This window comes from Danio rerio, chromosome 23 (genome assembly GCF_052040795.2).
Source record: "Danio rerio strain M-AB ecotype USA chromosome 23, GRCz13ab, whole genome shotgun sequence".
In the NCBI taxonomy this organism is placed as follows: Eukaryota; Metazoa; Chordata; class Actinopteri; order Cypriniformes; family Danionidae; genus Danio; species Danio rerio.
This window is the reverse complement of record NC_141043.1, coordinates 36,462,443-36,477,552: the sequence shown is the minus strand read 5'-3', so window position 1 is coordinate 36,477,552 and position 15,110 is coordinate 36,462,443. Positions and strand designations below refer to the sequence as shown.

At 31.1% G+C, this 15,110-nt stretch overlaps 1 protein-coding gene and 1 long non-coding RNA gene across 14 annotated transcripts in view; one reads left to right on the top strand and one right to left on the bottom strand.

Moving 5' to 3' along the window:
- The window catches only part of LOC137489139 (uncharacterized), a 49,532-nt gene extending 36,217 nt beyond the window's left edge, over positions 1-13,315 (top strand). For 2 of the 4 annotated variants that reach the window (XR_015523806.1, XR_015523801.1), the window contains one exon: positions 2,133-2,220. This is a non-coding gene — a long non-coding RNA (uncharacterized LOC137489139). Of the gene's footprint in view, positions 1-2,132; positions 2,223-13,232 lie in introns of those variants that run through there. The other 2 variants (XR_015523800.1, XR_015523803.1) reach the window with 2 other exon arrangements.
- rapgef3 (Rap guanine nucleotide exchange factor (GEF) 3) overlaps positions 1-15,110 on the bottom strand; it is a 76,800-nt gene that overhangs the window by 38,730 nt on the left and 22,960 nt on the right. For all 10 annotated transcript variants that reach the window (XR_015523783.1, XR_015523781.1, XR_015523780.1 and 7 more), the window contains one exon: positions 9,189-9,233. Coding sequence is in view for 6 of the 10 variants with exons in the window: in XM_087307518.1 (XP_087163644.1) it covers positions 9,189-9,233 (45 nt within the window). In the remaining 4 variants the exon portion in view is untranslated. The remainder of the gene's footprint in view (positions 1-9,188; positions 9,234-15,110) is intronic.

The window sequence follows — 15,110 nt, the reverse complement described above, 5'->3', positions numbered from 1 at the left end:
TCGCCACAGCGGAATGAACCGCTAGCTTATCCAGCATATGTTTTACGCAGCACCTTCCAGCTGCCACCGATCACTGGGAAACACCCATACACACTCATTCACACACATCCACTACAGACAATCTAGCTTACCCATTTCATCTATACCGCATGTCTTTGGACATCCGAAGGAAACCCACACGGACAATATTTTATTATATTATATTATATTATATTATATTATATTATATTATATTATATTATATTATATTATATTATATTATATTATATTATATTATATTATATTATATTATATTAACCAATGATATGAACTAGCAATATGGAATTATTGTACATTATTTAAAAATGATAATAAATGCACTGTCAACTCAGTTATAATATTGTGTTGTAATATTATGTTATTAAACTGTGTACTGTGTGGTATAAAATATTTTGAATGTTAAAGTGTAAGAAAAAAAGAGAGAAAACAGCACAAAATTGAAAATAAAAAAATGTGTCATTATTTATTCTCATTGCATTTATTCCAAACCTATTTGATTTTCTTTCTTTAGTAGTACACAAAAAAGATATTTCGAAGAATGCTGGAAATCAGTATTATTTAACTTCCATAGATTGTTTTTTTTTTTACTGTAGATTTTGTAATGTTTATTTTTTCAAAATAACTTGTTTTGTGTTTAAAAAAAAACATATGTACCAACCTGAGGGTGAGTTAATGATAGGTTAATTAAATTTTTTAAAGAAAATTATCCTTTTTAGTGACAGTAATTAAAACGAAAGCTAAAACACAAAAATAACATTTAATAGTTTTAATGATTTAAATTTGATTTAAATTAGAATAATAGAAAATATTTAATAAAATAAACTTGAACTTGTATAGACTGTCCTTACTGTCAAGGTTGCCAGAAAAAGTGTTGTTATGTGGCTACTAGGTGGTTTTTATCATGTTGCTAATAGCTGTTCTGGGTGGTTCATATGCTGTTAGTGAGGTGTGTAACAAATCTCTGTTAAATTCTGGTCTTTTTGCAAGACGTTGTTACATTCTTTACATATAGTTCAGGCTCTTTATTTGATGTAGCTTTCCTCAAAAAGTATAGCAATGCCATTGTTGTGGGTTTGATTCCCAGGAAATTCAAGAACTTATCAAATTTGTACCTTCAATGCTGAAGTCACTTTATATAAAGTCATCTGCCATACACATACAGTATATACAGTATATAAGTATTCAATACTACACTATTTTTCTTGTAAAGGTGCTGTTGACTTAAAATTGTCACCATATGTTGATGAAGAAAGGAGTTGAAGAAATCCATGTATGCAAAGAAAACAAATCTAATTAGTTTACAAATGAAGTTATGTGTAATAAAATGAAATGACACAGGGAAAAAGTATTGAACACATGAAAAAAGAAAGGTGTAGAAAGATAATGAAAGCCCAGACAGCAGCTGAAATCTCTCAGTAGTTCTTTAGAAACCTTCTGCCGTTCGTCAGTGTAAATGAATATTAGCTGCTTCAGTCCACCATCTATAGATGAGCAAGATGATGAAGATAAAACCAGGGTGGACATTTCAGCAAGACAATAATACAAACACAGCCAAGGAAACTCTCAAATGCTTTCAAAGAAAGAAAATCAAGCTGTAGAATGGCCCAGCCAATCACTTTACTTGAATCCAACAGAAAATACAAAATAAAGATCAGATTTGATAGACAAGACCCACAGAACCATCAAGATTTTTACACCTTTTTGAAGTCTGAAAAAACTACACCTGAGCAATGCATGACTTCATTCTCAAAATGAGAGTGGTCTTTAAGCTGCCATCTTTCATGTATGTATTTCTTTGGTTGTTATCAACATCTGGTGACAATTTCAAGTCAGTGGGACTTTTAGAAATAAGTTTTCTGAGAAAAATGGTGATGTGTTGAATACTTATTTCCCGCCCTGTAAATATGATGAAAATATAAATCAAGTAATTTTTAAGGACAGGAGTTTATGAAACCCTTATTTAGAAAGTCATACTTATTTGCCTAAGTATGAATAATAATAATAGATTCTTGCCTTAAAAAAACACCACCAAAAAGAGAAAAGATCAGAGGCTCAGTTGAAAACAGCTCTCTATGTTGTCTTTCTGCTCACAGAAAACACACTCGAGGAGTCACTTGTGCCCACAAAAACACTCCAGGAGCTGAACACATTCCACAGATGAAACGTTCACCCAGAGCCCTGGTAAACCACTCTCAAATCCTTGGCAATATTGCTTTTTCTCCCATCAGGCACTGACCAATACCTAAATATTCAAGCCCAGATGTCTGTTTAAAACTGTCTATTGAAAAAACAAACAGCACCTCAGCTGCATTCTTCTTAGGTATTTCAACTTTGCCCTCTTTGCATTCAAAGCAGAATCACATTAGAAAAGAACAGAACGGTTGTGTGCAAAGAAAATAGCTGTTTATGGCCATTAAGCATGCTTTTAAGTCCCGTTTATGCTCATAAGATATCATAAAATATGGGTTTGAAAAAAAAAAATATCTCAATAGATTAAAGGTTAGTTCACACAAAATGAAAATTGTGCTATTCATTTCTCACCTTCATGTCATTTCAACCCCCTAAGACCTTCATTCATCTTCAGAATAAATATTAAGATATTTTAGATGAAATCCAGGAGCTCTCTCATCCTCTACTGTATATACAGAACCATCCCGAGATGTTATAAGTCCAGAAAAGCAACCAAAAACTTTGTCATGTGACTTCAGTGGTTCAACTGCAATCATACGAAGCTCCATGAACAATTTTGTATGCCCAAAAAAACCTCAAATATGACTCTCCCACTTACCTTCCTGTCATTCTACTGTCCTGTCAAATAAAGGCGAAATGCCTAAAGAAAATCTGACTAGACCTTATTGAAACACAGTAGCTCTTCCATTCACAGCTTCTATATATAGACATCAATGTACTGTACAGTTGGTGTAAATTTGCAATGCAGGTAAGGTTAGTAGAGCATTTCCGATGACAAGATAACCAGTATAAAACAAAACTACACTTTATTAGCTCTTTTATTTGCACTATTGTTTCCAGAAGTCAGCAAATAGTTTTGCCTTCACAGTGATACAATGACAAGCATCCTGTTAAAGATGCCATACGATGATAGGTTTTGATGCAAAATGTGGTCTAACCTGTTTCTTGCCCACAACATTACAAGAATTTAAGACCGGAAATTGTTTATTATAAGTCAGTCAATCACTGTAGTAAATATTGAGGAGTTTAAATCTGGGTTTGCATCTCCTAAGAAATTATAGAACAGTATTTGGACTCGGGCTGCACGATATTGGAAAATAAATGATATTGTGATACTTTATTTTTCTACAATTAAATATTGCGATATGAATAGTTTCACAAGATAGTTTGAATAGAAGTATTTGATGGTTTTCCTGGGGAGCCTAACAGTATTCAGGTACAGAAAATGTATACTTAATGTAAAAAAATGCTTTTCTTACTTTGTCTCGTTTCTCTTCCAAATATCTAAAAAACGTCTTAGATCAAGTAAAACTATTGAATCATTTTCAACTTCAGAAGAAATAAATCGAAGAGCTTTTCCTAAAAAAATGTAAAATGATCTGCCAGTGGGGTAAATAAAATAATCTTGTTTTTGCTTTGAAATGTAGACGAAACAAGACAAAAATTCGAAGTAGGAAAACTTTTTATGTTGCTTGCACAAATCATATAAATTCCATATAAATACAGTCATTAAATACAATTCTGTGGCTCCTGGTCAACTATAATTCAGACTAGGGCTGCACAAAATATTGTTTCAGCATAAATATTGCAATGTGTGTGTCTGCAATAGTCTCATTGTAGGATATGCAGTGTTAAGTTAGGATTATATTCGAATAACAATTGAGAATAAATGAGATTTGTGGAGTCATTGCTATGTATAACCATAACAGAGTGAAACTTTGTCATTTGCATGTGTTTTACAGGCATTAAAAAGGTGTAAAGCGTTCGACAATAACAACAATAACGTAAAACATTTGTAATGAAAAAAATGTACTGATTGTTTAAACCAATGAAGACACTACTATTTTACATTATATTATTACATTTCTGTATCTGAATACTGTTTGATTTGAATTTCTGAATTACTATACTGAATTTCTTTTTTCTTTGCTGTATTGTAATTATTCATGCAATTTTATTATTTTTAAATACATAAATCACACCTTACCGACCCAAACAATCAAAATTTGTATATTTGTATATATATATATATATATATATATTTTTTTTTTTTTTTTTTTTTTCTTCAAAATATTGTAATGTCAGATTTTTCAGCCCTAATTCTTACTCAACATTGCATATCTTGATATCTTGCAATGTGATTACTGCTGATGTGCACATTGCAATATCAATGCTGAAACGATATATTGTGCAGCCCTAATTTGTACTTCGTTAAGCTAATATAAAGCTACTGAGCTACTTTTAAAAACATATTTTGAAGATGTACTGTACACTGGAGATAGGCAAAGCCAGTTAAGCAACATATTTAGAGTGGCTTCCTCCCTCGGGGGCTCACATGATTCTAAAGGGACATCTATTATATGAGCAGAGAGAAGTAACACTGTAGTACTAGAACTGTCTTGGACAGTGAAGTAGCTGCAACATAGCAGTGAAATATGCATGCAATAACACTACTGTACTTTGAAATTGAGTTTAGGAACATTTATGTTTGCAATAAAATGATCAGAACATTAAGATTGCATTTGGAATTCACTGAAAATGACACTAGCGCAATAACAGACCTGTGTTTTAATTATTGTAATGGGAGTAATTATTGTTGTTTACGAAAAACAACAATAGAAAAATGAATTTTAAATGAATCTGTTTAATGTGTGTATTGTGGCCTCATTCCTGGAGGAATGTGACCCCTGGGTGAGGATTTTATACATAGAAATTGTGGCCAATATTTCAGAACATATATAAAGCCTATGCTTGTAATTAAAATGGTTGAAAAAAAATGTAAATGCCAATTTTTGTAATATTTTTAAATATATGTTGCATATATGAAATAATTTTTATGTAATTTGTATATATTGTCATATCAGTATCAAAGCATTTCATATTAATAACCTTATGTTCTTTAACCTTTGTCAGCCGTTTTGTGTGTAGTCTGCGTGTATAGCTGCTTTATATTGATTGCGTGAATATATTACGTGCCTTTTTGGGAAATGCATGTGGAGCTGTGACAAAATGCATGTCCAGTATGCTTTTAGTATTGGGAAACCCAGCCCTGGTCAATATAGTCAGCAGTCTCAAATTTACAATCAAGCAATCATGTAAGTGTAATTTTAATAACATCATCAGTCAACATAAAACCAGTAAATTGCATTATAAAATTGTTTCTTTCGTTTGTGATTCTTGTGTTGTTGTTTTTTTTCCTACAACAACTTTTAATGTTAAAAAGTTTTATTATTTTAAAGTTTTAATATTTTAAAGTGAGATATCGTCTGGATTGGTGTTGTAAATAATAATACAAAAACCTGGTAATAAACCTGCCAGTAATTTTTCATTTTACAGGCTAATTACCGAGTAATTATTTAGGTTATTTATGAAAACGGTTATTTAACATCTTTTTCTTTACAGTGAACAGAGATTCTGCAACAATATCCAAATCATTATTATCAGATGTTTTGAGACTGTTTAGTATCTTGTATATTATGTGCATGAGTGCAAGCATGAGCAGTTGTTGGCTGTAGTTCTCTTAGCATTTCTTCATATAGCTCCTTTAATAATTCTGAACAGACTGCCACCTTCTATATGCTAATCTCTTTGAGCATGAGTTATAAACATAGAAAGGTCAGAAGTGTGAAGATAAAAGCTTGCTATCTGTCAAAGAGAATATGCCACACATCCCTATTAGCAAAAACAGTTACACTTTATTTTAAGTCACATAGTAGTCAATGTATGTACATTTCGATTAATAATTTGGTACAATGCTCTACATTATGTATACATTGTACTTATTTAATCATTGTTTTGCATGTAATTACATCTGTAGTTAATTTTTGTGATTACATTTATAAATACACAGTTGATCATGTCTTACATATTAACCGTACCACCAAACCTATTTCTAACCCCACCTGTATTAACCATTATCCAGCTTAAAAAAGTATTTGGCAATACAATATTAACACAATAAGTACATTGTACTTATTTTTTTGATGTAAGTACAGTTTAGTAAATGTGACTTAAAGTAGTGTAACTGCAAAAACTCATTTAAAGCGATGGTTTTACTATATACAGTGAGTACTTCAGTATTCAGACCCCATGAATTTTTTTTCACTCTTTGTTATAATGCAGCCATTTGCTAAAATCATTTAAGTTCATTGTTTTCTTCATTAGTGTACACACGGCACCCCATATTGACAGAAAAACCCAGAGCTGTTGACATTTTTGCAGATTTATTAAAAAAGAAAAACTGAAATTTCACATGGTCCTAAGTATTCAGAACCTTTCCCCACTTTATATATAAGCAATATCATACTTGTAGCAGTGCGATATGCCTGTATATCAGCACTGGTGGGAGGCGTGCGTTAGTGTCCCACCAGTGTTAATGTACAGCTACATCGCTCTGCTTTGAGTATGATATTGTGTTTTTACAACAGTTCAACGGCATAACCATGTATATAAAAAAGAAAATCATACACGGGGAGTCTTAAAACCCTTTGTATGAGGAACTACTTTCTTCCAACGTACATTCACATCTGCAGCTGATGCCAGAACAGCAGAAGACGTTACTAAATCACCAACGTCACTTTAGAGCTAGTGTTTGAATGCTTCTCTAGCGTAATGTCTAAAGTGATGACAAAACAGGTGATTTTGCTGACATTTTAAGGTTATAAGGCAGAAGGTGACATGAAATACCATCCGTTTACAGAGATCTCCTTACAGTATTACAGCCTATTACAGTCTGTAGTATTTCTCTGTTGCAATCGAGATAGCACAATAATTAACCCCGAAAAAAGCAACACAATCGCTACCAGATTGCTGTTGTGTTTTTGATGAGGGAAAACACTAAACACATGCAGGTATTTCTTCTTTCTTTCTGCCAACACAACACACATTCCTGATACGTGAGTCCCATCTTACACTCAATACACCAAAGTAATGTGGTATAAATACAGCACTACAACATACAAAAGAGAGAGATCGACTTAGAATATTACTTACCAGCATAATAATGATTTGATCAGCTGTAGTTAGAAATTACACAGTTTTATTCTTTAAGGGCTTATTATGCAGCCTCTGTCGCTATCTTGTGGATGGACAACGTCTTTGGTCTGCTCAAAGACAGGCTAATGGCCGACGAAGCGCTTTCTCTCAGAAATTATAAATATTTTAAAATAGGCACCTTATAAATAATCTGCATAGTTCAATCTAAACAACTAGATTCTCGACTAAAATAGCCTCAAAAGTACCTAATGTTGTCCAACAGCAGCAATATGTCAAACTGTAGAGTTTTTTGCTTGTGGCTGTATGTGAGCGGAGTAAAACACAAGGGCGAAGGGTTAAGAGGCTGGACGAGTGCTGTTACTGGCAGAATACCACACAGCTATCAGCCAATTAGATTCAGAACCAGACAGAACTGTTGTATAATATAATATAATATAATATAATATAATATAATATAATATAATATAATATAATATAATATAATATAGTATAATATAATATAATATAATATAATATAGTATAATATAATATAATATAATATAATATAATATAATATAATATAATATAATATAGTATAATATAATATAATATAGTATAATATAATATAATATAATATAATATAATATAATATTATATAATATAATATAATATCATATAGTATAATATAATATAATATAATATAATATAATATAATATAGTATAATATAATATAATATAGTTTAATATAATATAATATAATATAATATAATATAATATAATATAATATAGTATAATATAATATAATATAATATAATATAGTATAATATAATATAATATAATATAGTATAATATAATATAATATAATATAATATAGTTTAATATAATATAATATAATATAATATAGTATAATATAATATAATATAATATAGTATAATATAATATAATATAATATAATATAATATAGTATAGTATAATATAATATAATATAATATAATATAATATTATATAATATAATATAATATCATATAGTATAATATAATATAATATAATATAATATAATATAATATAGTATAATATAATATAATATAGTTTAATATAATATAATATAATATAATATAATATAATATAATATAATATAATATAATATAATATAGTATAATATAATATAATATAATATAGTATAATATAATATAATATAATATAGTATAATATAATATAATATAATATAATATAATATAATATAGTATAATATAATATAATATAATATAATATAATATAATATAATATAATATAATATAATATAATATCATATAGTATAATATAATATAATATAATATAATATAATATAATATAATATAGTATAATATAATATAATATAATATAATATAGTTTAATATAATATAATATAATATAATATAATATAATATAATATAATATAATATAATATAATATAGTATAATATAATATAATATAATATAATATAATATAATATAATATAATATAGTATAATATAATATAATATAATATAATATAATATAATATAATATAATATAATATAGTATAATATAATATAATATAATATAGTATAATATAATATAATATAATATAATATAATATAATATAATATAATATAATATAATATAATATAATATAATATAAATTTTGATTTTGCTCTCATCCTCTTAGAATTATTTATTGAGTCTTGAATCATAGTGAGTGAGCTGATAAGGAGTTTTTCCTCTGCTTTTTGCTTTTCTTCAGTTCTTGATTTCCATTTATTGTAAATGCATGAAACACAAAGCAAAACTACTATAAATGGTTTAAAATGTCCCCTTTTGTATTCCACAGAAGATTGTCTTGCCGCTTTAAACAACATAATGATAGTAAATGATAGTGAAAGTAAATTATATAATATTAAAATTTTCATCAAACAACTATCCCTTTAAGGCTTGTCGACATGTACAATAAACCAAAGCCCTTCATACCTGTTTGATGGTGTCTTGTGTATCCACAGCGTCTGGCAGAGGCGTCTGTGAGGAGGACAAATAGACAGGAGAATGTGTATAAATGACAAGAATTTGCACTCCAGCATCATGTTGCACAGGCAAGCATTAAATTAAAAAATCTCATTTCAAAGCATTATAGAAATATGTGGTGGCCCAAATGCCATTCTGTCCATATGCAGCATCAAAAGTATTAAAACTTTATACTACAAAGGTACCGAGGGCTAAACAATGCCATGCCAGACTAATGCCGCCATGCGTGGTATTTGACACCAGCACTGCACATGATCTTTGGCACCTGCCTCCCTCTCAGCAAAGACAAATTAACAGGCTTAATGTAATTAAGATTCACGCTGGAATTCGTGTGGAATGTTTGGCTCTATAAGCGTGTGTCTATAAGACAGAATCTACTGACATTTTTTGTTATTTCTGCGGAGAATTAAAAAAAAAATCTCTGGATTTATGTGGAATGATTTTGGGAGTATCGTAACTAAAAACTTAATAAATTAAATAAATTTAATACCTTTTTATGTCTTATTTACAATGCAAATCTAATTAGATCCACATAATTGGTAAACAAAGCAAGTCTCTTATATAACACCTCTACTAAAAAAACTAAAAAAAAATTATTACTTTACAAATTGAGTTGTAAATAAATCATATGAAATTTTTCATATTTGTCAATAATATTACTGAAATTAATTATTAAATCTAAATTTATACTCAATTACACAAATAAATAAATATAGACCCAATGATGGGCTAAAAATCTATGAAAATCTGCAGATTTTTGTGTGTGCAGATTCCTTGTGCGCCTTGATATGGGCATTGTTTTACAGAAGAATATGACATGACTAATTTGGATGCTGTGGAGATATTAAACTAGATACAATATTTATATGATATTTTTGCTACTTTTTCAAACTACTTATTTAATATGAGCTAAATCAACACAATTCTTGAGTGTTTTTTGGGACAACTTAGTTGTTGTGTGTTCAATCAACTTATATTTGTCATCTAATTGATTTGTGTTGGAACAACATGAAGGGATTGTGTGAAAACCTCCATTTTTTACAATGAGTGTTAGACATTTAAGTTGGATGTATGTATATTTGTGTATATTAAAGTTTCTTAGACAGAAATGTTTACAACATTTTAGTTTTGTTGGAATAAAAGCAGTTTCTATTTTTTAAAACTATATTTTAAAGTCAATATTATTTTCCAACTTTTCCACTAAAGAGTTAGACCAAACCACTGTTATGCACTAGCTTGCCCTAATAACCTACTTAAGCTTTAAGCTGAATTTATATGACATTTAAGCCGAATACTAGTATTTTGCATTTTGCAATCAGATAGAGAAATATTTTTAACAGCTATTACCCCATATATATCCCCCATCTCCTCATCCTATTACATGCACATCAGGAATCACAGGATAACTGTAGTTTAGAAATTACATTAAATTTGACATTTGTCTAGTATCAGATGAGTGTTAAGCGTCCAAGATTTATTTGATGTTGCATATATAGATTTTTGACATTGTCAAAATGTCCAGTTTAGCTTGTTTGATCTGTGCAGATGACAGTTTTACTTACAGTATTTCCAATAGTGAATGCAACTAGTGATTAACAGAGAGATCCTGAGGGGTTTCCACCTCTGTACCAACATTTTCTTTGTAAAAGTTGAAGCAGTTAACCAAAATTTACAGACCTTTGCATTTAAGGGAATTTGAGAGGTATCATTCAACATTAACAATACTGGATCTTTGGGGAAATACATTTTTGTAACTTTAATTTAAATTTCCAGCACAGAATCCCAAAGTTTTTGCACCTCCAGACATTCAGGGCTCTATTTTGACGGTCTATTTAGAGCGCAAAACGCAGGGCGCAAACGCTTTCAGGGCGTGTCAGGACGCGTTTTTGCTAATTTAAGGACGGGAAATCTGCCTTGCGCCGCGGTGCATGTTCTAAAAGGGTTGAGTTTATTTTCTTAATGAGTTATGGGTGTGTTTTAAAAATAAACCAATTAGAGTCTCATCTCCCATTCCCTTTAAGAGTCAGCTGCGTCGCGCCTAGAGTGCATTCGCTATTTACAGGACGCAAACTAAGTCTAAGTGGAAAAAATGAGCATTTCACAAGCAAACAGTTAACAGTTTTTTAACAGAAAACTGTTAAACAGAGCATCTACTGCGTGAGAATGAGAGATAATGGATCACTTTCACTTTCGCTCTTGGATAGGGAAACCTTTACGCACAGACATCAATTAGTCTATAAATAATTCTAATTTCCAGCAAACGAATAAATGAACAATAATAACAAAATGTGGTCAAAAACCTGAGTTATATCCTAAAACACATGCTTTGCCCCATACGGTCTAAAACCTGCAGGTAGGCAAATCTAAGCTTGTTTTTAATAAAAAAATAAATAAATATGGATATAATAAATAATACTGCTAATAATAATAACATTATACAAAAGCAAATTGTTATGAATGAACTGAAAAAGCCTCCCGAGATGAAGAAGACATAAAAGAAGTGGTTTTTCATATTTATGTAGGCTAGAAAATAATATGTTTTGTAATATTTTAATCCTTTATATTTATATTCTATATCTATTCTTATTATATACTATATATATCCTTAATATTTACATTTATTTATATGTAAAGATATTTGCCTATTGCTCTCTTGTGCGTATTAAGCAAATAAAAATTCGCAGAACTTACAATAAGGATGTGAAAATAAACCTGTGATATGTCGTATACGTGTAGTTAAATATGCACTACGAATAGTTTAGAAGTGAATAAACTGGTGATTAGGGTTTGTGGAAGCGTAGAATGTAGAATACTAGTACCTTGATATTTAAATTTCACAGAAGAGCTAACTATTTTGAGTTGATTGTACATAATTTATTTATTTCTTTATTTTCCTCTTTTTATTATTCAAATAAAATTTATGGAAACAAAATGCCATAAAATGGATTAAATAATGTTCCATTGCCATTCAGTGTAACAAGTGTTACAAAAAAGCATATTCGGACATGTACAAATTAAAATTCTTTAATATGTTATCAAATGATTTTGGTTACCATTGTTACCCTGAATAACAGTATACATCATTATTTTTTTGTTAATAATACAGAGAGAGGGCAGCACAGTGGAGCAGTGGGTTACGATCTTGCCTCAAAGCAAGAAGGTTGCTAGTTCGAGCCTTGGCTGGGTCAGTTGGCGTTGGAGTTTGCATGTTTTCCCTGTGTTGGTGTGGGTTTCCTCCGGCACGTCCAAACACATGCGGTATAGGTGAATTGAATGAGCTAAATTGTCAGTAGTGTGTGAATAGAAGTGTATGGGTGTTTCATAGTGACAGGTTGCAGCTGGAAGGGCATGCGCTGTGTATAACTTATGCTGGATAAATTGGCGGTTCATTCCACTGTGGAAACCCCAGATTAATAAAAGGACAAAGCCGAAAATAAAATAAATGAATGAATATAAAGAGAGACATTTAGTTCATTGATATTCTGGCATTTTGATAAAAGACACTGACACTCTAGCTACTTTGCAAGACAAAACAATAACCAGGTTCACATTTTTAGATGAAACTCAGTCATGATTACTGATAGAACTATTCATTTAGCATCCATTATGTCATTGAAATGACACTAGAAAAGAGGAAGCCGTCGAGTGATTTCAAGCAGCTGAACTGAACCACATACTTGAGAATGAACAGGTTGTGAGCATGCATATCTGATGGGGTTCCTGCTCAAGAGGCACTCCAGGTTTTGGTTCTCTGTCCGGCCATTAACTAACAATAATCACCAGCGGCTCTGATCTCTCGCAATCAAGAGGCGAAAAAAGAAGATCTCTCCTCATGAAAATCAGAGCATTTCTGAGACCAAAGACAGAATAATGGATGAATTGTGTTGAAATACTGTTGTTTAGATGGCTGGATGCTTTATTACTAGTTATTGATTTTGAAATGAACTGAATCCCTGGATGCGATTGATTATCCTATTATATTTCATGTGCAAGTGGATAACAAGATCCATATAGAAACTGTGTGCCAATGAAGTGAAATTCCTCTCAATGGCATAGACAACTCCTGCTCATTCCATGTAAGTTTATTGAAATTTGTATTTCTCAACCACATTCCTGAAGGACCACCAGGTCTGCAAATTTTCCATGTCTCCTTAACCAAACACACCTGATTCAGATCATCAGCTCATTAGCAGAGACTAAAAGTTCTGTAATGGGTTAGACAAAGGAGACATCCAAAACATGCAGTGTTGGTGGTCCTCCAGGAACTAGGTTGAGAAACACTGGTCTAAGCAATTTGATTTTGCTTTCAGACATCAACACAAGTGTACAAAAGTACTCAGTTTCAGCATAATCTGTCAAAAATAGATTAGAACAAGTGATAATGCACTACTACATATGTGAAACTAATTCATTTAGCTCTGGTTATGCCCAAAATCATTAAACACTTTGAAAAAGCCAAATCGTATTCATTTGTGAAGCGTTAAATGACATGAAAAACATACAAATGTGTTGATAATCAATCATTCAAAGTAATTTTGACCAGTCTGACCATTACTGAGGAGTCTGTGAAGAGAAATATACATTTAAAGACAAATCAGGCCTGCTGTGACGTTATTATATTTTTAAAAATTAAATATTGTCATTGTGTTTATCAGGTCTGCGTAATAGTAATATGAAGGATAATAATACAGAGCCATTTCAAGGTACTAAACTCCAACATGTAAAATCATTACTAACATACAGAAATTCCACAAATGAGACTCATAGGAGTAATTACTTATGTTTTCCAGGAGATCCCTTATGTCAGTGTGTCTCAACCACGTTCCTGGAGGACCACCGACACTACATGTTTTGGATACCTCCTTTGTCTGTCTCACCCATTATACGTCTTTCAGTCTCTGCTAATGAGCTGATGATCTGATTCAGGTGTGTTTGATTAATGCGACATGAAAAATGTGCAGAGCTGGTGGTCCTCTAGGAACATGGTTGAGAAAAACTGCCTTATATAGACAAATTCATGCAGCTATATCGTTTAGCGGAATTAAATGCAAATAGAAATGTTTTGACATGAAACATGAAGAGAATTACTATAGTATGCTGATTGAGTTATTATTATTAATACTTTTTATTATTATTGTTATTATTATTATTATTGTTATTTCAAGCCATCTTATGTGTTTTTATAAAGACAAGTGAAGTTTATTTTTAAACTTATTTCGAGAAGATCAGCTGCTTATGATTGATCACAGCTGGTCCCACATTAGCCAATTCATGATTCACTAATTAAAGGATTCCTTAACACCATAAATAATCCAAGTTCCATGCCACAGCCATCTTCGTTTTGAAGAATTCCCCCTTCCTCCCCTACTCCTCCTCCTTTCGTAGATGAGTAGCACAGCGGGCCCAGTGCTGAGCACTGTTGCCTCACAGCAAGAACGTCACTGGTTCTAGTCCTTACTAGCCTGTCAATGTTTCTGTGCGGAGTTTGCATGTTCTCCTCATGTTCGCATGGGTTTCCCCAGGGTCCCTAGGTTTCCTCCCACCATCCAAAAACATGCGACTTAAGGTCATTGACTAATCCAAATCAGCACCATAAATGTGCTACTAGCAAGTAGTTATCTCTTCATAGCAATCCCTAACTGTTCATTAGCTACAAACAGAAGTGGAGTTCTTGAGATCGACCTGAGCTCAAACTCCCTTCTCGGCCTGCAAACGGTAGGGAGCCCTGGGCTCGAGGATCTTATAAGCTCAGGGCTCTCTCCCGGAACAGCATGCCAAACACACTTTAAAACCAATAATCTGCTAAGTGTGAACTCTTGAAGTTATATCTATAACACAATGGTAATCAACATGTTTATTACTGTACAGAAT